This window comes from Musa acuminata, chromosome BXJ3-4 (genome assembly GCF_036884655.1).
Source record: "Musa acuminata AAA Group cultivar baxijiao chromosome BXJ3-4, Cavendish_Baxijiao_AAA, whole genome shotgun sequence".
NCBI lineage: Eukaryota > Viridiplantae > Streptophyta > Magnoliopsida > Zingiberales > Musaceae > Musa > Musa acuminata.
In genome coordinates, this window is record NC_088352.1 from 26,074,555 (window position 1) to 26,099,888 (window position 25,334).

A 25,334-nucleotide genomic window follows, 5' to 3' on the forward strand; every position below is an offset into this window, starting at 1 on the left:
TATTCTTTGAGGAAAAACTACAACCTTCATGAAATTAGAGTCAACCTACGATCAAACTTTTAGATTCCACAAAGCTAAAAGGTTAGCAAAAATCAACCATGCAAGTATCAAATCGTTTGAACATTATGCCTCCCAAGTTGCAGCACTAGCAGCAGTGACTCCCAATAGTGCTCCAACGACACTCTTAACAGTCCGAGGGGGGGCTCACTTCCCAAACATTAAAGCAGCTCACCGACTCAACTCCCACTGATGCACTGTTCGCTTGCCCGTATTGACTAAAATACCCTCAATCCTTTTACTGATTTCTACATGAGTCAACCATATTTGTAAGTAATGCCAGGGGTATAAAAGACTTATTATCCTGATAAAATAAATCCGGGGTTCAACATAGCGATAAAGTCCTTTCTTTTCCCTTTTTCTTTCCTCCTCTTTAATTTAAATCCCTTCTTTTTGTCTTCTCATCAAGCGATGCTTGCGAAGGCCTCCACCCAGATGTCTTCCTTCTCTTGCTCTTCTTCTAGGGTTCGTTATCTTCCTCCCAGTCTCCTTTTCCTTTCTACTTCTGGTTCTTATCCTTTGATCTGTTGTAATGTATCTTTTGGTGCGGTTTTGATAAGATAACCTCAGCCTCGGCGCGTTTGAGATCCTTTTCGCGCCAGGAATTGCATGTTTCGGTTCGATTCTTTTTTTCTTGCGATCTCGTTTGTTTTATTCGGATTTTGATGATGCTGAGGCGTCGAGTTCTGGCCGGATCTGATGTGCGTTCCTTAATTCCTGGATTTTATGCTGGATCTAATAGTTTTCGATTTTTCGATGTGGGGGTGTGCTACTTATGGACGTCATTTGTTATGAATTAGTTTTTGTTGGTGATGATTTAGTAGCATGGGGATGGTTCGAAGTGGCACACATTGAATGCTGAGAGGAGGTTTGGTGATGTGGTCTAGCTTTGTGTTATTGCGATCATGGGTGTCGTGTTAGTATCAGATATAAAGACTGTGAGTTAGAATTCCAAGTGTATAGAGATGATTAACTCAGATTACCTGAAACCAAATTGTCTACATTGTTGGGAAGCGTAGGAATTCGACTCAAGGATCATGCATCCGTTGTTTTTCAGTACTATAGACTATTGTATCACAAGTATTAATCCTATAGAAAGGTGACTGGTGTGTGCCCCTAGTTTTCATCTTGAACCATAGAAATTGCAAAGTGCTGTTTCCATCTCTGTTCTATGGATTTTCCGCATTCTCTTAGCTTATTCTTTTTTCTGCTTGCTGATTTATGAAGTAAGCATATTCTTCGTAATGTGATGAATTAAGCATTATTTGTGAATTATTTAAGTTCTCTTTTGTAGGTAAGAGGACAACCATGCATGTGGCCAAATATGAGAAAACAATGGTTTGGGAAAAATTTACTATATGGCTTTGGAACCCTGATCGTCAGTCCTATAAAAATTTTGCGTGGGGTGAACCAGTTTTTGGGTCTCCCCCCTTTCTTTTGCAACATTACTTGTATGTCATCCTCATTACAAATTGAGTTGGTGAGTGTTTGATGTCTTTGGATCTCTATATTTTACGTGCTTTTACATTACTATCTTGCACTAAACTACTGAATTAAACTATAGCCGATGAAACCTGTTAATATGAGTTACTTTGACAATCCCCTCACATTAAGATTTGCAACAACACAAGCATATTCTCCAGATATTTGGAGTCAGCTGCATGTTTCTTTTTTCATGGAATCTTTTGTGCCTTTGAGCTCTTGTTGAGAACAGTAACACAAGTTAACCTAATAGCTATCAGTTCCCTTTCATATGCCAACTTTAGAAGTTATCTTTATGGTCATGAATCTACCACATTCTTTAGCTTACTAGTTGTATTTGGATCATTTTTCTGTTACTTAATAGAAGAAAAAACAGTGAGGACCTTTTATCATCACATAGCACTATTGGTTGCAATGTCCTTGGACAATGCCAAGGTGGGCACATTTTTTTTGTGATTGACCAAGTCTTTGGTCTTTCTGTCTAGGGTATTCAAAATCTTACTTGGTAGGGGTTACGAAAGAAGATTCTGTATGAGTAGATCTTTTATTGTTCATATAGTATTCAACCAAATTTTTTTGATTTACTAGTTAGATATTAAAAATAGAATTTTTGCCAAGTAAGATGATTTAGCCTTTTGTATGATGGGTATTGGTGCTAGCTGTCATATTAACAGGGAAAAAGGTATACATGAAAAAGAATGGTAAGACATCTGTCTGGCACCTTATCCAATTTGAATATCTATTGAGCTTTCTGTATCCTAGAGACATGTTGCGTAGAATCAGATTACAATTCATTATTTTTTTGCTCTATGTTGAGGGAATATTGATACCTTCAGTAAATTTTGTAATAGTTTAATAAAGTTCCTGATAGTTTAAGAGAGTTATTTGGTTGTTTTGGCTTCGAGAAAGAATGATAAATAATCCTGATCTATAAATAATTTTGAAGTGCTCTAAATAAGCCTTATATCTTATAGATTGAGAGTGAGCGTTGATATCATGGCAGAATTTCTCCTTGTGATCTTGGTGACTAGGATTTGGGTTAGAAAACAGTGATTATGCTTCCAAGGGGAAAGCTATGTAAATTGATCTTCCCCAAACCCATCATTTGTGGGAGCCTTGTGTATTAAGCTGTCTCTTTATAAATATTATGGATTAATAGAACAAATTGTTCTGATTTTACACCCTTCATCTTAACATTCTGCATAAGGAAAATGAAGAAGTCATGGACAGCAATGGTCATCTTGTGACAGTTTGTACAACTTAGCCTACTTAATAATGCTTTATCTAGAAGATGATGTTGTCTTCCCAGTTTCATGATTTTGATAACCTTTTAAAATATGATCAAGTGGGGCGTAGCAAACACATACTTTAGTCCAATTTATAAAGAAATGGTTGTATATAATGCTGAAATTTGTTCTCTGTGTCTGTTACAAACTACTATTTGCAAAGCTGCCTCTGTATGTCTGCATTTAAGTTTTGTATATCTCAGCCTGTGGCAATCTTGTGTTTTCATACCATGGCTCAGCCAGTGTCCTCACTTTTCTTTTGGTGTTAATGTGTCCCACATTTTTTTCAGGTGCCGTGCCTTCAAGATAATTATGCATATCTTTTGCATGACATAGATACAGGTACAGTTGGAGTCGTTGATCCTTCTGAAGCCGCACCTGTTATAAATGTGCTGGAACGCAGAAATCAGAACTTAACTTACATACTTAATACCCATCATCACTATGATCATACTGGTGGAAACTTGGAGCTGAAAGCAAGGTATGGTGCAAAGGTATGATGGTAGACGATTTCTTTTTCCATGTGATTCTGGGACTGAAATAGACTCTACCAATATAAACCTCTTTTCTTTTGTCATTGTCTCATTGCCTTTCTGATTTATCTGGAAAAAATGATTTATTGTCTCTGTAATTTAGCAAATATCCATGTCTTTGTGGTTTCTTTATTATTTTGATATACAGTTGTCATAGTTTTAGGAACCCTTCACTTAAGTTGATTTGTATTGCTAGTCACAGAACAATCAGACAATTACTACAGCTGAGTTATGCATGAAATAACAGAGGTTGTAGTCTTTGAGTATTCAATTTTGGTCAATTATCTCTGCATAGCTGGAAATTCCTTTCAAACGATTAAGTTGTGAAATTGATATTTCACTAGGAGAGAATGATGAAGTTTCCCTAGGAGAACGCGAAAAGATATTGAGATCATGCATTATTTCCCATACGACAGATTGTTGGTCAATTGTACCCAGAACATGTATCTGGCAGCATAGTCTTTTGATTGCCAATTATTGTCATATTGGAGTTATAACCTTCTGTTTGAAATTGTTGGAAGTGGATGTAACACATCAATGGTTTGTTTTTTTTTTTCCGCATTTCTCACTACTATAGCATCTTAATAATTCATTTAGATAGAAATCTAATTTAAATGTGACAAGAATGGGAATGGCTGACATTTCAATTATTGTCATATTGGAGTTATAACCTTCTGTTTGAAATTGTTGGAAGTGGATGGAACACATCAATGGTTTGTTTTTTTTTTCCGCATTTCTCACTACTATAGCATCTTAATAATTCATTTAGATAGAAATCTAATTTAAATGTGACAAGAATGGGAATGGCTGACATTTCAACTTAGTTTGGGAAATAGATGATCTTGTGTACTCTAAAAGCATGCATTTGCTGGAAGTGCAAGTTTGCAACTAATATTTTGATAAAGTTATTTTTGGCTAGTTCTTGACTTCATTATGCTAAAATTAGGTTATTGGTTCGGCTAAAGACAAGGATAGAATTCCTGGCATAGACATATCCCTACATGATCGAGAAACGTGGATGTTTGCAGGCCATGAGGTGCTCGTGATGGAAACTCCTGGTCACACAAAAGGTCAAATCTATTTGATCATTTGAATGTACAGCATTTAATTATTTTGCTATTTTCTTCCTTGCAGAATTTTGGTCAGATTAGCCTCTTTTTCTTTCATTTCATAACTGACATTCTATTTGTTGCTCACTCTTGGTCAGTCTCTGGGAAAGCAATATCTTCACATAAAAATCTTTTGCAAAAGGGGCACTATTGTCATGTATCCAAATATTACAGTATACTTCATCACCAACATATTTTGATTGTCATGATTTGTTATTCAGATAGTGTTTCCATAGTAATACCATTAGCTTTTCATTTTGCTTTTCTAAGAACCATGATTAGTGTCAAAGTTCTAGTTACTTTACTTTTTACCAAAATTCTTTGGTGGTCCAATCATTTATTGGTGTTAGTTCATAATAAATTTTTGCAACTGCTGCAATAACTTTAATTTGGATTAATCACCAAGCTTTCTGAACTTTATTAAGCTCATATTGGTTTCAGGGAGTAACTAAACATATAGTACAACTGCTGGCCATCCTGTAAGACAACTTTGTCTTCCTTGTGATGATGCAAAATATTCTTAACCATTTTTAAATTTTAACAGGTCATGTGAGCTATTACTTTCCAGGATGTGGAGCAGTATTTACCGGGGATGCCTTGTTTAGCTTATCCTGTGGCAAACTTTTTGAAGGAGATCCAGATCAGGTTTTCTTTTGCCAAAATATGTGATTTTGTGTTTGCTGTCACACACCCTATTTCTGTGGCTTTGATGATAAGACTTTTAAAGTGGACAGGCTATAGCAAACTAGTCCATTAAGTTTAAAATGGGCAAGAAAAATGGCTGATGCATTCTTAACTTGTTTGTCCTGGAATGTTTACAGACGACAAAATCTATGAATTTTTTCATTCTCATGATCAATTTGTAAATTAAATACATCGACTAGTTTTTTCTATAGTTCTATATCTGCATATACCTATTGTTCAAATGTGGATGTGGGGTTCATTTGTGTTAGCATATGTATCTAAAGAATGACTAGTGTTATTGCCTTTAAAAAGATCATATATCAAAAAGAAGCATAAAGTTATGTGCATTGCAAGCAACTTGTGAGTGCCAAATTAAAGTAAATGCACCATGTTGAACTTTGACATAAAACAAATGAGTCATTGACAATTTTGCATTATTTTATCTTGTTTCTATAATGTGCATAACAAGTTGTATTTCTCCTGATGCAGATGCTTTCTTCGCTTCAACAAATTATGTCTTTACCAGATGCCACAGATGTATACTGTGGCCATGAATATACTCTGGTATGAGGTCATTTCTTTTAGTATTTAAGTGACAAGTTGTGGATGCAGTATTGATGTTACTGGTGCTTCTGGCAGAGCAACTCTAAGTTTGCCTTATCTATAGAACCCAACAATCAAGCACTCCAGGAATATGCAGCACATGTTGCTCAGCTATGCAGTAAAATGCTGCCAACGGTAATACTATTAAAACTTAATAGTGATTTTGTCTTTGTTGATTTGAATACAACAGAAATCAAACTATATATGTTGGCTCAGTGGTGTCCTTTTCTTGTCATTCCAGAAAGCCTTTTGATGAGAATTCTGTTTATTTTAAAAGAATGAAAGAACTCATCTTGACTTTGTAACACTTGTTGAATTTGATCATTGACATACTGTGATGTTCTAGATTCCGACAACAATAAAAAGAGAAAAACAGTGTAATCCATTTCTGCGAACCTCCAGTCCTGAGATCCGGCGAAAGTTGAATATCCCCCTTTCTGCGAGTGATGCACAAGCCTTGGGTATCATTCGTCGAGCCAAGGATAACTTTTAATGCAGTTCTTTCTGTAATAAACACAGGTCTGTATTATTTGGAAACTAATATTCTTTCAAGATCTCTGTAATGTTGCCTAGTTGTGTGTAATATGCTTTTGGTTATATGAGATATTCATCACTTTTCAGATATCATTCAGAGTAAATGTTTTTCTGACATGAAATGAATTCGTTGTCCTCTTGTATATCTTCCCATATTCTGAGCTTTTGATTATTTGTTGTCGTTTCATTTCCTAAATCCAATTTACTTTCAACATTACAATAAATTGTCCTAGCTAATATCCCATCGTTCTCTTTCGTTTTCCCTACCTTAAGCTCCCATTCCTTATCATAGTTGTTTCGATTTCATGGGTTCCATCCAGTGATTTGAATGTTCTTGATTTGAGTAAGAATATTATTTTTTTCTGCAGAACTCGATGACATTACAATTTGTTGTTTTTAGGATATTATGAGGAGTTTGTACAATGAAAACAACTTACTAGCATGTGCACATGCTCTTGTATTGTTCTATATGGAGGATAAAAAAATTAATTATAAGGCCATGTGGACTTTGTTAATATGTAGCAGAAATGAATGACGATCTGAGAGTTGCATGGTATTAATGAGCCAAGCTTCAAATAAATCTGTCAACCAAAATTTCACCATCAGATACTGTTATTTTGTCTTTTGTCAATCACCCACCCGAGTGCTTCTAAACCTCCACACTTTAAATTTTATAATAGTTAACAATTTTATAAGATCTTCGAATTTTAAATTTTATAAGCTAAATAATAATATTATAATGCCTTCAATTAATAATTTTGGATGATAATTAGGAAGATCTTGATATCTTTCAAATAAAACATGATACAATTCTATTTTTTTAACCTTATCTTAGGTCTAAATATTTTAAAAAAATTATAATAATTATAATCATATATGATGGAGAAATGTGGATAAAAAAATAGATGTTTTCCAGTTATAGTATTTTTAAATGGAGTTACAGTATTTTATTTTATTTTCAGTAATAAAAAAAATTATAAATCAAATTTATATGCTTTTTTTCCAATATTTGCAATTTCCTCCTTGTCAATTGTGAGTTCCCCAGAAACAACCCCTTCTGAAAACCACGCCACAGCTCAACCAAGGGGACGGAAAAGGGCTGCCTTTTAAGAGGGCATTTCCTCCGCCGAAGAAGAGCCCTCTCGAAGCAACAACTCCCTTCCTCATCTCTTGGCTTCTCACTCTCGTCGGCGATCCTTGTAGGAAGTTCCGTCGCGAATTTGAGAGAGCAGAGGAGAGAGGCAAATCCAGAACCCTCATCGAAGCCCTAGCCCTCGATAGGTAGATAGAGAGAGATAAATAGGATGGACGCCATCAGGAAGCAACTCGACGTGCTCATGGGCGCTAACCGCAACGGGGACGTGACGGAGGTGAGCCGCAAGTACTACGACCGCGACATCTGCCGCCTCTTCTTGGCCGGCCTCTGCCCCCATGACCTCTTCCAGCTCACGGTGCCTCACCTCACCTTCCTGAAACCCTACTCTTGGATGCTTGTACATTCAAATATGGATTCCGAATCTGGAGCTGTTGGTGTTATGTTAACAGCGAAATGAAGTGCAAGCTCTGTTTACTGACTGTTCTTGGATGATTTTTCTTCCTTCCATTTTGGTGTCAAAAATCCTTTGTTTCCATTTGATTTTGTGTTTTATGAATGTTCGTTACTAGTTAAGTTTCAAGCTTTTGCCCCTCTTTTGTGATCCTATCTTGTCGTCAGGTGCTTCCAAAGATCTGAAGAATACAACTTGTACTTTGAGCTTGGTTTTTGGTTTATTTTAGCTGGTGTTTTTTTCACATTTCCGGTCGTGTACAATATTGATGTTGCTAACTTGGCAAATGTAAAGTTTCTCCGTCTCTATTCCTTTCTGGGAGAGGAACTATGTGGGGCTTATAGTTCTTTCTAGCTCGGTGTGTATTGTTGATATGATGACTTAAGATGAGAGAATCGTAGCCCTATTTGACTTTCATGATGTCTATCATATTGTGATTTGTTTTCTGTCTTCTGATATTCCATTTCCATGATTGCGATGTCATGGCTTGTTCACAGCGGCAGTTGGTATTATCTCGATCTTTTTTAACTTGGTTTACCTTCCAAGGTGTACTGCTGAGTGCTGATTTTTATGCCTGCACTTAAGGCTTTGAAATTTAAAACTACTTATATATGTTCTTTCACTAATAAAGCTGTACCAATTTGCATCAGAAAATGGATATGGGTCCCTGCCCAAAGATTCACTCTTTGCAGCTCAGGAAGGAGTATCCTTTTTTCTTATTAAATATCTATATTTTCTTTTACTTTAGATTCGTCAGCACTGATTCATGTAGAACGAGGAATTCTACCAAACAAAGAACCAGAGTGTCCATAACTATTAATTTCAGATTGGCTATATGATCTCAAAAAACCATTTAGTAACACATTTTTTGTTGAACAAAAGTTTGTGAACTTCCATACAAGATAAAATACCTGCTTTAATATGCTTATGCAACATTCACTTTGTGTGCTTTTAGTGTTGCTTGCTGGTGATTGTTTATCAAGCATTGGTAACCAATTGTCCTGCCTCGGATATGATTCTTGATAGTTAATAGTTAATACTATTGTCATATATTGTAGGTGTTATGTTAGAGATTATAGGTCTAATGCGGATTCTTTGCATTTGCTTTTTCTAATTTACCTTACTAACCTCCTTGTATGTGTGTTAAATATTATGCTAGTGTCACCAGGCAAGGTTCTTAACTCCTTATATAGCTGATCAGTGACTGTTTCTTCGTCATGCTTCATCCTTCAATCATCCACTATCAGATTAATCTCTCTCCATCATTCTTACACCTATTCTGGACAGTCAACACAACTTTAAACAGTCATATCCCCTGTTTGTCTTTCTCAGTTATTGTTTATTGCTGCTTTATCTATATATGTAATCCTCTATAGGATTCGTAGGATTCACGACCTGAACATGTATATTTGCTTATATGAAACATAATTTTGATAAAAAAAATTCTCAAGTATCCTTATATTCTTTATTGAAGACCTTCAGTTGGCAGGATGCAGTCATCTGTCAGGCAGGTAATCCTTGTGGGCTGAAGGGGTTTCTTGGTAACTTTCACTTTTATGCAAAACCATATTGGTGGACAACATCTAGCATTCTTAGCTTTGGATGGAAAAAGGAAAAAAGAGACGGGGTTATGAATAGGTTTCTTATCTGTTCTCTGGAGAATCACATTATGAAGCTGTATTTTGAGAAGCAGTTCTTGAATTATGAGTTCCTGATGGCTCTTTTGGTGGACAACGTCGAGGCGACGCGACGTCACCTTTATATATATATATATATATATGTATATATGTATATATGTATATATTCCTTCTCCCACACATGGTGACGTCGCTTTAAAAAAAGAATATATATATATACCGTCTGATAATGGGCAGTCCGTGTACCGGTCAACTGACGGACCGGTACGTACCGCCCGGTACGGACAGTATTATTTGAAATTGTATACCTTGATATGTATGTATATATATATGTATATGTATGTATGTACATACGTATGTCAATAGGTTTTTCATTTTTGTATCCTGTTCTTATGCATACATGCATATTGCATATATGAGTCTTTCGTCCTAAATATAAAAATTCTACACTATTGTATGCATACACATACTAGCATACATGCATACTTTTCTAAATATATGGAAATTTTTGTGTTCCTGGAAGGTCAGAACCACCATTAATTAGAAACTTTGATTATTAGATTCCTTTTTCTGTTTGCTACAGAAGCTCTACACTTGTATTGTCTTCCTAAATTCCCCATAGATATGAAGAAGCAAAAGCAAAAGGCGATCATAATTTTGATCGAGAACTTGAAGATATGATTGAAAGACTCATTGTTGAATGCGAAAGGAAAATTCAAAGAGCTCTCAAGCGTCTTGAGGAGGAGGATGCTAAGGCTGCTATAGCAATATCTGTATCCAATGTTACTCAGGTATTTATTTATTTCTTTTATATGCATAATGATAATCTCTAGCATCTGGCATAAGTTTCTCTAATGATTTTTATCCTGTTAAATTGAAGACACCTGAAGTCATGGAATTGTCAAGACATATAAAGGAGAAATTAAAAGAAGCTGATGCTTTTGGTAATTTTGTTTTTTACTGTCCATAGAAAATAATTTCTGTAATTTGTGTTTGAATCTATCTTTTTGTAGAACTTATGCTGTAATTTTAGTTACTTCAGTTATTGGATTAATGGTTGCCTTTGTAGAGTACATTTGCTGCTTATTAGTTATAGCCAAAGAAGCCATAGTAACTTGTTTAAATCTTGTCTATGATGCTTTTATTTTATTTGTAAAACAATTTATTCCACCATTTAGAGATGTAGTTATTAACTTCGGAATATCTTGTCAGCTTTCAGGTATGAAATGTAACAAACAATTTTATAATCAAAACTTGAGTAGTTTAGAGGCTAAACTTTAGACCATGGTTTCAAACACCAGTTGAACCAGTCTGGACCATGGTATTTACTGGTTTGTGCTGATCTTATGTGGTGGAGGCAACTAGGGTGCCTAGTTGGTAGTTGAGCAGGTCTGTCATGGACATGTTGGCACAAACATGCCGTCTTGTTGTAAACCATTCTGTTGTAACATGTTGATCTCTTTTTACAGATCCAGAGGGCCTTGTTTGTTTGTCTAATATCTATTATGCCACTGTATGGATCTTCTGAAATAATATTAGATATAAAAAACTATAAAAATAGGAATGGATTTAAAAATGCCAATGATACATTTGTATAATCATCTTCCTACCATGACTCATTACCCATTTTTGCCCCACCCGAATTGGGCAAACTGATTGCGAGAGAGAAAAGAGATGGAGGGAGACTGGTGTTTTGTTTTTTTAGTGGGTTGTTTGGTGGGGGGTAGGCATTTAGAAATTAGCTTCAGATAAAATTTGTAACAAAGTTGGGTTGATACACTGGTTGAAGTTTTAAGTTTTGCATATATATGCTAATACTCTGTGAGCTTCGTTGGGTTCCTCAAGTTTGGTTTGTGTCAGGTTGCCCTATCCCTTAGATGAATCCCAACTAAATTCAGCTCGTGTCAGGATTTTGCAACCCAAGTTTTGTGATATCTTGAATAGGCCCAGCTTGCAGCAGGTTGTCTCATATTGAATCTAGGCTAACCTGTCATCTTTGACATGAAATTCATAAAAATTGTTTTCCTCTGCTCTACAAAGTCATTTTATAATTGTTTCATTGCAAATAACATTGCGATGTTTATCTTTTTCTTTTTCTTGTACGCCTGTGCTCTCAAGTTTTTGATAAATTGTCAAAGAATGACACTTTTTCTGATGCTTTTCATTCTCTTGTTATTCCTAATGTAGCTTATGCTTAACACCATATTGCTTACTAATATAACATATAGATTAATAATTGTTGTTACATGTTGCTTAAGTTAAATAATAGGGTTTTGTTTCCAGATTTTGAAGGAAAAACTGATAGTAAAATACGGGTTCTAGAAGTGGTGGAGGAGCTCAAAGCCCAGAGAGCTGACAAACAGGTATGATTCCAGAGTCATTCCATAATAGATTTATGTGGCATTATTCTGCAAAGTCAATCTGTAGTAACTTTGTGTTATGCGGTACTAGGTTATGATGTTTCTGATTACTTATTTTTTAAGCTAATTAATTTTGGTGCAATGGAGTGATAACTTCTTGTTTTCAGTGCAGGCAATTCTTCTACTTGATGCTTTTAACAAAGATAGGGCTTCTTTGCCGCAGCCAAATCAAAATCCTCCTCAATTAGCAACTCTGTCTGTTCTCAATCCTCCAGATCCTCGTACACAAGAAATGATCAATGAAAAACTTAAGAAGGCAGAAGATCTTGGTAAATCACTCTTTAGTTACTGATGCTGAATTGCTATTTTTCAACATGTACTTTAAGTTTGGATGGCTCATATTGCATTTCTCAGTATGAATGGATAGTTCTCAATGTGACCTAGAAAGAAGTTTAGAGGGGAATGTCAATGTGCTACTGCAAGTTGTCCATGTTTCAAGCTTTGCTATCTGTTTTTGAAATCAGAGGCTTTTGAGTATATTTACAGCCTTCCACTACCACTTGGTTGGTGGGAACAATCTGTTGGAAGACTATGATGCCCTGACATTCCAAGCTCATCCTATCTTACTATAGGAAAACCATTCTCTAGAATGCAGGCATTTGTTCTTGGCATAGTGAAGTTTTTGATTGGTTTGACATATTCGATTGGATAACTATGGCTTCACACTTGCCATTTCATAGCTTTAGCTGTCAGAGATACTGGGAAAATTTCAGTAATGGCTACAGAACCTAAGTTTTCACAGGCTATTTGAGGCAGAAAGTTCACTGTTACATAATAATATCTAACAGCAGTAAATTTATTTCAGGGATTAATGCTTACTTCCTTTTGGGTGGTCTTATTCAAAACGTCAACCATAGCTATAAAAGTGAAAATTGATTGGTGTTTTACTTTAAATTATAGTTTTGTTTCTCAACTCAGGTCAAAATATCATAGATACTTGTCCAAGATTGTCATGACATTCCACTGATGTGGTATACATGCAAGGTTCACAAATTTATGTAATCGGTCAGGGTTCAGACGGGTATTGTACCAGTGTACAAGCATCAAAATTCGATGTTTATCAAGTTTAAAAAAAAACCATGAATAAAATGAAAAATAAAAGAGAAGAAATTGCCTGGTATTGGACATATACCGACCTATACCAGATGGCACAGACCCTGTTCTGGGCATACCAGGTGGTATAGACCTTGTATCAGATTGTCACGGACTTAGTTGGTTTTGCCTAAGTCATGCGGCACCCTTGCGAGTCCGTCCGCAAAGGTCAGCCTCCCCGAAGCCTCCCACGGTCCTTTAGGACCCAGAAAAGAGAGAACGGGTTAGAGAAAACGTCTCATTTGGGATCCACAAGCAAACATTTCCAAAAACACTTCATAGACAATGCAAATTACAAACAGACTTTAAAGCTCTGAACAGTTGCACAACAAAGGGTCAAAATGGTCCATTACAGACCGAAAATCTCTCACAAGTGTCCACATGACACAACCTTTATTTACAAGGTTAAAGAGGCCACCAAACTCAACTAAAATGGGACTATTAAGCCTTCGACTGTCCCTCTACATACTAGGCAAAGAATGAACATATCAAAAGACACAGACATACATAAGCATTACATTAAACATCCTGTTTAGAAGTTTGTCCATGATATTCTCCCCCACTTATTCCTTCGACGTTTTCGTCAAAGCCTTTGCCGACACTACAACTCCTTGCCTTTGCTGAGTCTTCAATCTTCTGCTCCAGCTGCAACGCGCCTCTTGGCTCCCAACTGCTCTCCGCTATTGTTTTTGAGTAGTCGAACATTTGATCCGCCATGCTGCTTCAACTCGCCAATGACTCTGACTCTAGTGTGGGGTTGGCTGAGTTGTGTTGATCCCTGTTGGTTCCTACGGATCCTCCAAATGAAGGAAAAGACCATCCTTACTGCGCCAGTCTCTCAAATGCCTCATGCTGCTTGAACTGGGTGGATGCTTGTTGGAGCTTTAACGAGCATCGTCTCGCAAACTTTTGAAGTTTTGGGTCCTTCCTCCACAAAATTTGCCCATTGACTCTTCTTTCACTTAGCTGTCACTTCCAAGTAGGTTCGCATCACTTCCGCTTTCGATTGGCATTTCGTTGGGAAATGAAGCGAACAATCTACTCTCAGTAGCACTGATCACCGTTGGTGAGGATTAGACAACTATTGTCTTCCATTATCTTCGAAGGGTCTTTGAACCTGTGCAGAGCTCCTCTGCTGGATAGATAAGAGAATTGGGGTACTCGGTTTCGCCCATTCTCTTAAGGGTTGAGAAGGCAAAGGTTACTTGACTTCGCCCGCCTCTTCGAGGTTGTACTCCATGCATCGAGCTGGTTATTGGCCTTCGCCTGCTCTTTGCTCACACTTCTGAAGCACTTAAAGTGTTTGCACTCCTTGCGTTGAGTTAGTTACTGTGATTCACCTTCTCAATGCCATCGAACTTCTGGAATGCAGGAAGTTTTCACCCCAACTTGGAGTAATTCTCTAATAGATTTGGTCGCCTCTGGGATTATACCGTCTTCTTCATCAACCCTGCTGCCTACTCCCTTGAGTAGCAAAGGTACAGTACTGCATACTGCCTGCTTCGTTCCTTGGTCATGCACTCTTGCATGACCCAAAGTCCTTCACTTTCAGCTATCTTGATGAGAAGCTCGTTGACATCGGTCTTACGAAGTTCCTTGGCCTTTGCCCTTCAGCCTTGTCTCGGTACTTGGAGTTTGCCTCTGCATGCTCCGCCTCCTCGGCCCCTTTCACACCAAGTGCTCTCCCTCCATGAGAGCAAGGGATCAATGACTTTCGCGGAAGTCCCGCCTCTACGGTACCATGGCGCTGCCATGCCCATGGCCCTACTATCCGTCGCCTCGCATCTGCATCCCTTTTTGTCACAATCAGTAGATATATCTCTGTGGCACTCCACTGAGTCCACCTCCATTCTAACTGATGCTTGATTTTGGGTAGCTAAGTCCCTCTGGATTTGTCGTCGCTTCCTCGCCCCTTTCGACCCCCTGCTTTAACACCTTTGTGTTCTCCAAGCAGATCCCTTTGGTCGATGGAAAGACATATTGCAACTCCCATGCATGGCCTCTACCATCACAGTATAGGGTTTGCACCGATTCCGTTCTCTTTAGCTTCCTTGATAGCAACGTTCACTTACTCGACCTTGTCCTCTGACTTGCCGGGCTCCCTTAAGCGAATATGGGCTTTGGAGCAGTCCAACTCTCCAGCTGCTTCAATCATACCTCTGCATGATCAAGTCCCTCCCATGGGACTCACTGGTACTTGCATTTGAACTTTTCCCTTGGTGAAACACAGCCCCCGTATGCTGATGACCAAGGCTTTCATCCGATACAAAATTTGATGCACGCATGGAAGACCCGCCTCTGCGGTACCATGACCTTCACTCCTTGAATCCATAGCCCTTCTTACCGTCGTGTTGTTCACCGAAGTGGAGCTTCCAATAGCTCCCGATTATACCTCTGTATGATCTAGTCCCTCACGGGACTATGTCGTGTGTATCGCATTGCCACGAACTGTTCCACCACAATCCGTTGCACCATGTCGCTTCCTGGTGACATCTCTATTATATTCTGATCCTTGTGGGATGAACTCGAATTGTGATCCCTCCATGAGTGGCCTTTGCCAATACATCACAGGGTCTCTTCCACCTTTGATTTTGTTCGCTCCTTTGGCAATCGACCTTCATCCACCCACTCTTGGGTCACACCTAGATGAAGCACCGCTCTAGGACAGTCCGTCGCCTAGTAGCTCTCAAAGTCCCCCCGACTTCGCTGCAATTAGTGCACCATTGTCTGGATCCTGGGCCTTTGCCTTTACCAGCACAATCTTCACTGCGCACCGCTTTCTTCATGGCAACTTGAATGACAACACTGTGGCATATTCTTCAAGAGTACTCGCCTCTGCGTCCTCTTGCCTCGTGCTAAGGCCTTCTGAACCTAACTTCGCCTCCGTAAATTGAGTCGCCTTAGTTCTTCCATTAAATGCTTTTCCGAGATAAGGTGCATGTGCCCAGAAGCTCTCTTCGTCTTTAGCACCATGCAAGATGAGTCTGCTCCGTTAGAATGAATGACCCATGGAACAACATGATCCTGTTCTTGCCTCTGCAAGAGTTCATGTCCTTGACCTCTATCCAAGGAAAGCACTGTGCCCCCGCTCCATGTTCCATCTTCTATGCTGGCTCCCTTCATGCGGCTTGGGTACTTCGCCAAGTTACACCCAAGTTGCTCCGCTCCTCGTTTTTGCATTGAGTTGATGGTGGCCCTCGTGCCTACCATTCCACGGGTCAGCCCTCCCTTGAGTCCGATCTCCATATCGACTCCAAGTGTGCCTTCATTTGTGTTCATTTGGGTCGCTCCCTCACTTGATCTCGCAATGCATCCACCAATGCATTCTCTCAAGCGAGATCATGCGATGACTCCTCGTCGCTTGCTCGGTCCATTGAGCTTCGTGGAGTTGTTGTTTGTTGAGGTACTCCTCCTCAACATGTGTGGTCCGTCCCACATGATTCTCCTTCTGGAGAGCCGGGACTTATCCCTTCTGGATAACTATCCCGTTGGAGCAACATCTCTCTTTGTTTCGGAGACCACCATCCCCTTGGACTACTCCGATCTGCTGAAAAAACTGTGCATTGTTCTGCCTCTTGCAAATGCACTTGCTAGATTGCGACTCCACGTCAATATAGCCCCCGCTGCACCACTCAAGGCCTTGCAACATGCTGAACTCGTTGCTACTTCAGCCTTCTACATACGTATCCTTCACATGCCGAAGAGAAAGTTTCAATGCTCCATGGCGTTGAGTTTCGGTTGCTTTGGGATGACCGCGAACATTCCATCGTCCGCATACAAGCCTATGTATGAGTACCGAATTCTTTGAGTTAGCAATTCCCCTCACCTCTGTGAGCTTTGCACAACTCTTTCGGTCGCTGAGCAACTCATTCCACCTTGCATGGTCTCATCCTTTACCAAGCGCCTCGCTTGCCTTGAGCACCATCAAGTATTGTCATCAACGTTGAGCCGTAGCTCAAACTCAGCCATCCCACCCTTTGTGCGCTCCACATTCTTCCAAGCTTGCCTGTTCTCGTGGTGCCTCTTGCGCGAAGGGTTAGCCATTCCTCTGAATGCCAATCTCAGATGCCCGCTCCTTCGAGTGACTCTTTTCCCTACATCTCCATGCCCGTTTTCCCCCAAACGGTCGCACGTGTGCTGACTGTCCTCAACACAGCCCCGCTAGGTCCCCCACGTTTACATGCTAAGTGTTTCTATAAGTGATTGTCCCGCTCTGATACTATCTGTCACGGACTTAGTTGGTTTTGCCTAAGTCGTGCGGCATCCTTGCGTGTCCGTCCGCAAAGGTCAGCCTTCTCGAAGCCTCCCACAGTCCCTTAGGACCCACAAAAGAGAGAACGGGTTAGAGAAAACGCCTCATTCGGGATCCACAAGCAAACATTTCCGAAAACACTTCATAGACAATGCAAATTACAAACAGACTTTAAAGCTCTGAACAGTTGCACAACAAAGGGTCAAAATGATCCATTATAGACCGAAAATCTCTCACAAGTGTCCATATGACATAACATTTATTTACAAGGCTAAAGCGGCCACCAAACCCAACTAAAATGGGACTATTAAGCTTTCGGCTGTCCTTCTACATACTAGGCAAAGAATGAACATACCAAAAGACACGGACATACATAAGCATTACATCAAACATCCTGTTTAGAAGTTTGTCCATGACAAGATGGTACAGTCCCTGTACCAGATGGGCATGCCAGGTTTACCTTGGTTCACGTGCTGATAGGCGATTGGAGCCGTAAACACCGTCCATACCATGCTGTACTCGGCAGTATTGCAAATCTTGTATGCAGGTAACATCCATGTGGGCCCACTGGATATTACATAAATTTTTTGTTGACATGTGGTAATGTGGACTGACAGGGCAACACAAATAGACCAATATGGGTCTCTAACTGGGTGGTATGTGCTCTGTTTAAACCATTCAACGAACAGTGTCTGGAGCCTGGACCATGTTAGTGTTCTATAGGTGCCAGCATATCAATGAAGTATTAATATTACCAGTAAATGCTTGGTTTGCCCTCTGTTTATATAGCATAAGATTAAAAAACCATGGGCTTTTTTCTGTCATGAGCTAATTTCAGTTAGTTGTGTGGCAACAATCGCCAAATGTTCAGTGGAGCAAATTGTATAATTTAAGTGACACTTTTTGAGGAAATCACAGGTAGAAAAATTACATTTTCTTCCCTTTTCAATTAATGTTTGTTTTACCCCCTTGAAATAACAGGTGAGAGGGGAATGATAGATGAGGCCCAGAAAGCTCTAGAAGAGGCAGAGGCTCTGAAAAAGGTTTTTCCACCTTCGTCACTTGAATTATGACCCTTACATGTGTCAACCTGTGATAATCTTGTTTAATTTGTCTACCTGTGAAAACTATGTCTTATGTTATGTTAAACTTGCTTCATTACAACTATGAGTACCTTTTTCTTCAGCTGGGTGGACGGCAAGAGCCTGTTATAGAACCTTCAAAGTATAGTGCTGTTGATGTTCGAATAGTGAGTTCAACTGAACTGAGAAAGCTGTTCTATTATCTTCGTTTTGAAACATGAACTGATATTTAATATTTTTAATATATATGTTTTCTGTATTTAGACATGTAGATATATGCCTCAGTGTAGTTATACTTTTTTATGTTGAGCTACAAACAGGCTCTATCATATGATTGTAGGAATTTAAAGACCTTGGTTATAGGTACTTGTTCCTTTTGTGTTTGTCTTCAATAAACTTTATATTCCAATTATCCTGATTGTACCTGGCTCATTGAGATCTCTGCAAACCAAGTATCAGTATGCATATTGTCATCCTGCTCAGCATCTAAGATGAAGAGCTTCGTGGATAGATTAAACAAATTTTTTTTTCTGATTATTATCAATGTAATGTCAATTATCTTAAGTTGTGCAGCTACAACTTTGCTATGTAGGCTTGGTCTTAGTCAAGCCTTTAGAATTGAGAAGTAAAAAGTTATTATATTTTGAAGTTGGTTTTCAGGATGTCAAAAAGGCAGGCCATGCTTGGGACTTTATGTAGATGGGATAACTAATGTGCCATTTGTGGTTCCAAAATTTTGAATAAGCAATTAAGATCACTTTGATGTTATATGGTATCCTCCAAGGAGAGGAGAAAAGGAGATTTAATATAATGAGAAGCTGTAATACTTTCTGGGGGGAAAAGAAGATTACAATTTGTTTTATTATTCCTGCAGAAAGGTAGATAAAGATACGAAGAGGAGAGAGGGGGGAGGGAGGGAAGGAGATGCACACCCAAGAGAGGTTGAGGACCTGCTGCCAAGAGAAATCACTGTTTTCTTTCCCAGTTTCAAATCATTCATTCCCTAACAAGAGAGAACAATCAATTTTTTGATGCATTAAAGATGGGTTCTGTGTTCTCATTAATATAGGAAAAAATGATACAAATAATCAATGAAAAGAGTACCAAATCTGGACCTGACTGATATTTCTCCTTCCTAGACTAGAACTTGCCTATGATTCATGGAATTTGAATTGTTATCTTTTTCTTTTCTCAATTAAAATGATGATAATTGCTCCAATAACTAGAAAAATAGATAAAGAGACCTGAATTAGACCCAATAAGTTTAACTTCAAGACAAGTCACATGTAACCTAACCTTGCAATCAATCTAGTTTCCATTAACTACTGATGTAGTCCTTTTTACAAGTATGGTTTCGGTAGAGGGAAATTTCAATATGTATGCATAGATGGAGTTAATGCTCATGTTAATGGATTCATGCATTAAATGAAACAAAAACTCCAGTGGATAATTGTATGGTATAATTTGACAAATAGTCCAAATATCACTGTAAGGAGTACGGTATTGGTATGATTTTGTACTAAGTAATGCAAGAGCATAAGATATTTGGAGCTTGCTTGGTCATGGCCATTAAAGCAATGAGGTAACAGAAGATTGGCTTTGTGAGTCGGTGGGATGAGAGACTGTATTCTATCGGAGCCAGGAAAAGACTGTGAATAAATCATGGGTTTGTTGGTGGTTAATGATGGAAAGTGAGATACTTTTCCACGTCCATACTAGGAAGGGAAAGAAGAGTCAAACTGAATCCTTCCAAATCAGTTATGAACTCAGGTTCGGATTTGATCATATTCTAATTTTAATCTATTTTTTTGTTTTTGGAATAATGTTAGTATGATAAGATGGGTCTTTTGGAGTACTTGGGTTTCTATATGACAACACCCTCATACAATTTTGTCTTGATTTTCTAAATTGATTAAGAAAGAAGAAAGAGAAAGTAAATGAATAAAACGAGGAAAAGAATTACCTAGCCACAAAAAAAAAAGAAAGGCAAGATTATTTGCCAAGATGAGTTTGGACACTGGTTTCCCAAAGAAAAAAATAATTTAATCTTGATATGATTGTATTTTTTTGTTTTTAGTTTTCTTATCTTCTCGTACTTGGGGCATTTAAAAGGGCCAAAGGGCTTGTAATGTGATCATTTGTTTTTTTAATAAATGACTTATTCCATAAGATGTGTCAATATGTTCTTTCTTCCAACTTGAGTTCAAAGGATTTGGAACGAGTTCAAGATTTTCTCTCTCTCCCTTTCTCCTCTTCCCCACTAGCTTACAATTTAACATCCACCATTGCCAAGTCTTCTGAATCCCAAACTCGTGGATGCATACCGTTTGTGGAACTACCCTGCATTGAAGACACATGGATCAACATCAACTATTCAATTAAGTCATACTAATCAAAAGGGCGGTCCAGTGTTTCTCTCCTTTCCTAAGAACCAGTTTTCTTTGAATCTTCTATATTTTTTTTGTTGTTTAAATTAAAATTTCTGAGAACCAACATGTTATTCATATCCTCTCTTTTTTGGCCTTTCTTTTCCCTTCCTTACCAACTGTCCTCCTCAAACCCTTCAATCTGACCACCCTTTAGGTTGTCCTACATCAGTTAACAATTACAAATTGTTTGGTTTAAACTTTCTATTGCTTCATTTTAAGGGCTTCATTTATTATCTGTGCTCAATATTTAATTGTCAAATGTCAGATGTATTTTAGCTTTGCCATTCTTAGTTGTTGCTTTTATTTCTCTTAGTTAAGAGAGTTGCTTTTCAGCTTCAACACCTCTTCTCTGTTACTATTGTTGGAAAATTTATTTGCATTTAGATGATCATTTAACCTATAATCCTTGTCTTTATCAAATCAAAAATATAAGAATTGTAACACCATGCGAGTTTCTTTTGCAGACCGATCAGAAGTTGCGTGTATGCGATATTTGTGGAGCATTCTTGAGTGTCTATGACAAGTAATCCTCTCACTTGATCATATAAAAGTTGTAATCATGCTCCTAAAAACTTGAAACCCTTGTGGACTTTGAGCTAGATTTTGATGTATTTATGACTAGTGCACTACCTCCTTGTTACATACTGGCTGTCTGCATTGTATTATGCAAAACAAATATTCTTTTGTAGTCAAAAGAATATATGTTTCGTTGGTCCTTGTATATTAGGAACTTAAGAGATATTAATATTTTTGTATATGCTAATGAGTCAGTTGTTATTGTATGCTCAGTGATCGTCGCCTGGCTGATCATTTTGGAGGGAAACTTCATTTGGGATATATGCAAATCCGTGAGAAACTAGCAGAACTCCAGGTAACCTTTGCAAATTATCTCCTTGTGTACAATTTTGTACAATTTTTTATTTACTGGATTTTATTCCTTACTGATTCTTAGAATAACTATTCACCTTCTTTAGGTAGATGTTGCAGATGTACACTAAATCCTGAACATGATGTACAGTTACATTTTTTGCCTTTATTTTCCATGTCGATTCAGTTTGTCTTCTTGCTAAATGTCCATGAAGTTCAAATTCTGAACATGTTGTTCAGGTGCTGGTATAATGTTTCACATTCTGCAATAAAGAGTTACACTTAAATTTGGCATCAGTGAGTTTTCTTACCTCCATTGAAAAATCACCATGTGGTTATGTTGAGTTTCTGTCTTCACTTCTTTTACTTGGCTAGCACACTGTGAACTGGGAGGGATCCTTTGAAGTACCAAAGGTGGCCATATATGGACTCAGAGAATCAGTTCTATTCCTTACCTGGACAACTGCAATAAATGAAAGTCTGTAAGCAGATGAGCTGTATGTGATGCATATTAAAATTGGTAGCAAAATGTTCTGTTTGTTCCACTTTAAAGAAATTGCTTATTTTTTCATGACCCTGGCTTTTATTTTGTGATTTGGGGTCTGATTTGAAAGCAGAAGCTTCTTAACACCTGTTAGGTAACTTATGAGCCATCTTAACTGTCACTGTCTGTCTGGTTTAAGTGTTTCTGAAGCACCTATTTTGATTGGTGGTGAACTTTTAGAATTTACAGTTTTTAATGAGCACCTGTTTTAATTTTGACACTTCCTTCACCTTGTTATGAATAATAAATGATTATGTGATACAAAGAAATGCTTATTCTCAATGTTATGTGTTTGCCCAAATGCTGGCATCTAGATTTTTAAATACATTTCTTAGTAGAAATTTGAAAGTCTCTTTTTGAATGCATTAGTTCAATGACAATTTTGATTTCAAGCAAAATCTGTCATTGGCTTCATTTTTCTGGTTGACAATTGATTTTAAGACTTCTGTAATCTTTATTCACCTTGTGTCTTGCTATGAGGACTTTCTCAAGTAGGCTATTAGTGTGTTCTTAATTGGGTGAATCTTCATTTCTCTGATAAAATTTCAAATGATGTATCACTGGGAACTAGTTAAAATAATCCTTTTACATATATGGTTTTATCGATGCCTAAAGTGATATGCATGTTTTAAACTTTTACAATGTATGTGGAGCAAATTCAAGGGCATTTTTTTGAAGATTATTTATTTTGAATTTCTTTGCTTCTGTTACTTTTGACCATATTGAAACATCATGATTTTGTTGAGATTCATTGGATATGGTCCACTTGTTTTTTCTTAAAATGTCAATGTCTTCACAATTTAGTTTTCCAGGAAGAGAGGGACAAGAAACGAAAGATTGATCGATCTGAAGATGATAGAAGGTATTCTCATTGCTTCTCATGCTTTGAAAAACTAGGTAATGCCATCAATTTACAACTATATTTCTAAATTGATGATTTAGGTCAAAAGAACGGAGTAGGGATCATGACAGGGCAGGAAGCAGAGATCGAGATATAAATAGAGATGTTCGAGGTGATAACCGAGATAGAGGCAGGGAACATGATCGACGAAACAGGGACCATGATCGGCATTATGATAGAGGTCATAGAGACCGAGATAGAGGTTCTGATCGATCTCGCAACTATGATTCGAGAAGTCGGAGGTCACGTTCTCGCTCCAGGGATCGTGCCAAAGATTATGACCGACATAGGTACTGCTATATATACTTGTTTTAAAGTTTGTACTGTTCCGTTTGTCTATTTTCACTAGCTATCACAATTCAAGAGCTATCATTTAGAATTTGTTGTATGTCATGAGTTGTGTAGCTAAACATAAGATATTGTCGGTGTTGAAGGGCATTGACGTAGAATATGTTTAAAATTATTGTTAATTTAACATGATTTAGTCTAAAAAGTGCATCAACTGATGTTGACCTTGTTCATATCAATAGTAGTTGAGAGTGTGAATATGGAATTAGATCCTTCCCTTGGTTGTGGTGAGAGATTTGGTATGCTCGGCAGATATTAGTCTTTGGTGGTCATCACCAGGTCTTCAAGAACACATTATGATTTTTTTTTTCCCTTTTTTCTACAAGGGTAAATATTATGTAAAGGCAGATTCATTTTTCATCCATATTGCATTGCCTGCTATTAGACTCTAGGTAGTAAGTTCTTTTCAATCCTTGTGTTATTAAGGTTCTAGATAGTCAACACTATGGTCCCTGTAATCTTCAGCCTACCACACTTTTCTTGCCCTGTTTGTTAATAATTGGTTTTTCAATATCGTGAATTAATTATGTTCTTCTCTTTGCAATGTTATCACTGGAATTGTAGCTGATTGATGTCTATTGAGTTGAGATCAAACACCAGGTGATTGGCAATATTTAGAGGTTATTTTGTTATGCTAGTGCAACACTAATTTGCAAGTAAAAAACTAAAGAGGAATCCAGATATATTTTCTATATTATATCAAAGGCTTGTTTTTCATAATCAAACCTGCTTTTGTCCTATGTGAACATTGTCTTGCTTATAATAGATATATTGTTTTCATTTATTAAAAAAAAAAAAAGACAGCTATCTCAATTTAACATGTTAAAATATTTGTCTTCTTGCTGCAGGCGTCATGATAGGTACTAAAAGTAATTGCTCCAGGATCACTCAAGTGTCAGCCATGGACCTGGTAATGTCTGGATTTATCTATCATTCATGTTGCTGTGATATTTTGTCTTGATCTTGCTGACGAATGTCTGTTGATCTTCTCATGTTCATAGCTGATGGTTGCTACAATTGGGAGTGGATGATGCCTGACTTGGGCAAGCAAAACTGACAAAAATATTCTAGCTTTTGTGATGTTGAAAGACCTTATTAGATCTAACACGAAAGGACTGTAAAAATTGGCTCTCGGAGTATATATATATCCTCTGCTTTGTTTCCTCTTTGTGCCTTAGATCTCAAACTTGGGTTTCACGTTTAAAATGCTATCTATATTCACTGATCGGTGAGGTTTACTTAATAGGTGTCTAAATTGCTGATTATTTTTCCAGTTTTCCCCTGAAAGGATAGTATTGGAACCAAGTTGGAGGCAACTTTTGTGTACCTGGTATGTCTTCTTCCTTGTTGCCACTATCACCAGCATTGATTTCTTATAGGACATTAATTGCTCTTATGATCATGACTAGGTATTTATTTCCAACACTTTTAGACAGCTGAAATATAAGCCTTTGGATATTAAATAAAACTGCAACAAAATGAGGACACATTTATGTCTTTACTATTTAAAAACTTATTATGATGTTGAAAATATTAGGAATGTTAAAGGGCATTTTATATCTTAGGAATCATGGTTGAATCTGGGCTTTCTGAATGTATATTAATGTCATGGGATAAGGGAGGATCCTAATATTTGGAGGGATTAAGTCATACTAAATTTACAATGTCAAATCATGCTTGGTACAAACCTTGCACTATATCTAAAAAGCCTCTCTATATGTTTATCTAACATCACAAATTGCTGTGTGTTTGGTGGTAAGTAATAAAAAGATGATATATAAACATAAGAAATCTTTTTTATTAAGTATATTTCACTCCCTAAATAATTAGAATTCTCAAGATTTTAAACTGGCTAATAACTATAAATGCCCATACGCCGTAGCCGTCCCCGCGCGGTAAACAACAGATTTCTGGGTTCGGTGGAGAC

The 25,334-nt window shown here is 37.6% G+C and overlaps 2 protein-coding genes across 11 annotated transcripts; both read left to right on the plus strand.

Moving 5' to 3' along the window:
* Positions 1-372: 372 nt before the first annotated feature.
* On the plus strand, positions 373-6,381 carry LOC103974698 (hydroxyacylglutathione hydrolase 2, mitochondrial). Of its 2 annotated transcripts, XM_009389570.3 has the most exons (8): positions 373-522; positions 1,352-1,537; positions 3,116-3,319; positions 4,305-4,428; positions 5,012-5,112; positions 5,641-5,715; positions 5,791-5,889; positions 6,101-6,381. In XM_009389570.3, exons 1-8 carry the CDS (start codon positions 469-471, stop codon positions 6,245-6,247), a joined length of 990 nt encoding a protein of 329 aa, XP_009387845.2. In that variant the 5' UTR covers positions 373-468; the 3' UTR covers positions 6,248-6,381. The 2 variants fall into 2 exon arrangements, with proteins under 2 accessions (XP_009387845.2, XP_018677444.2); XM_018821899.2 differs by lacking the exon at positions 1,352-1,537 and having other exon boundaries at positions 407-522.
* Positions 6,382-7,344: 963 nt separating this feature from the next.
* LOC135586010 (uncharacterized) lies at positions 7,345-24,571 on the plus strand. Of its 9 annotated transcripts, XM_065148642.1 has the most exons (14): positions 7,348-7,739; positions 8,486-8,538; positions 10,095-10,263; positions 10,353-10,416; positions 11,756-11,835; positions 12,005-12,161; positions 18,218-18,279; positions 18,423-18,485; positions 21,212-21,270; positions 21,537-21,618; positions 22,971-23,020; positions 23,101-23,349; positions 24,256-24,317; positions 24,409-24,571. In XM_065148642.1, exons 1-13 carry the CDS (start codon positions 7,593-7,595, stop codon positions 24,272-24,274), a joined length of 1,254 nt encoding a protein of 417 aa, XP_065004714.1. In that variant the 5' UTR covers positions 7,348-7,592; the 3' UTR covers positions 24,275-24,317; positions 24,409-24,571. The 9 variants fall into 9 exon arrangements, 7 of the variants coding, with proteins under 7 accessions (XP_065004717.1, XP_065004715.1, XP_065004716.1 ...); XR_010496004.1 differs by lacking the exons at positions 24,256-24,317; positions 24,409-24,571 and adding an exon at positions 21,990-22,111 and having other exon boundaries at positions 7,345-7,739; positions 23,101-23,192; XM_065148645.1 differs by lacking the exons at positions 23,101-23,349; positions 24,256-24,317; positions 24,409-24,571 and adding an exon at positions 21,990-22,111 and having other exon boundaries at positions 7,345-7,739; positions 22,963-22,979.
* The last annotated feature ends 763 nt before the right edge of the window (positions 24,572-25,334 follow it).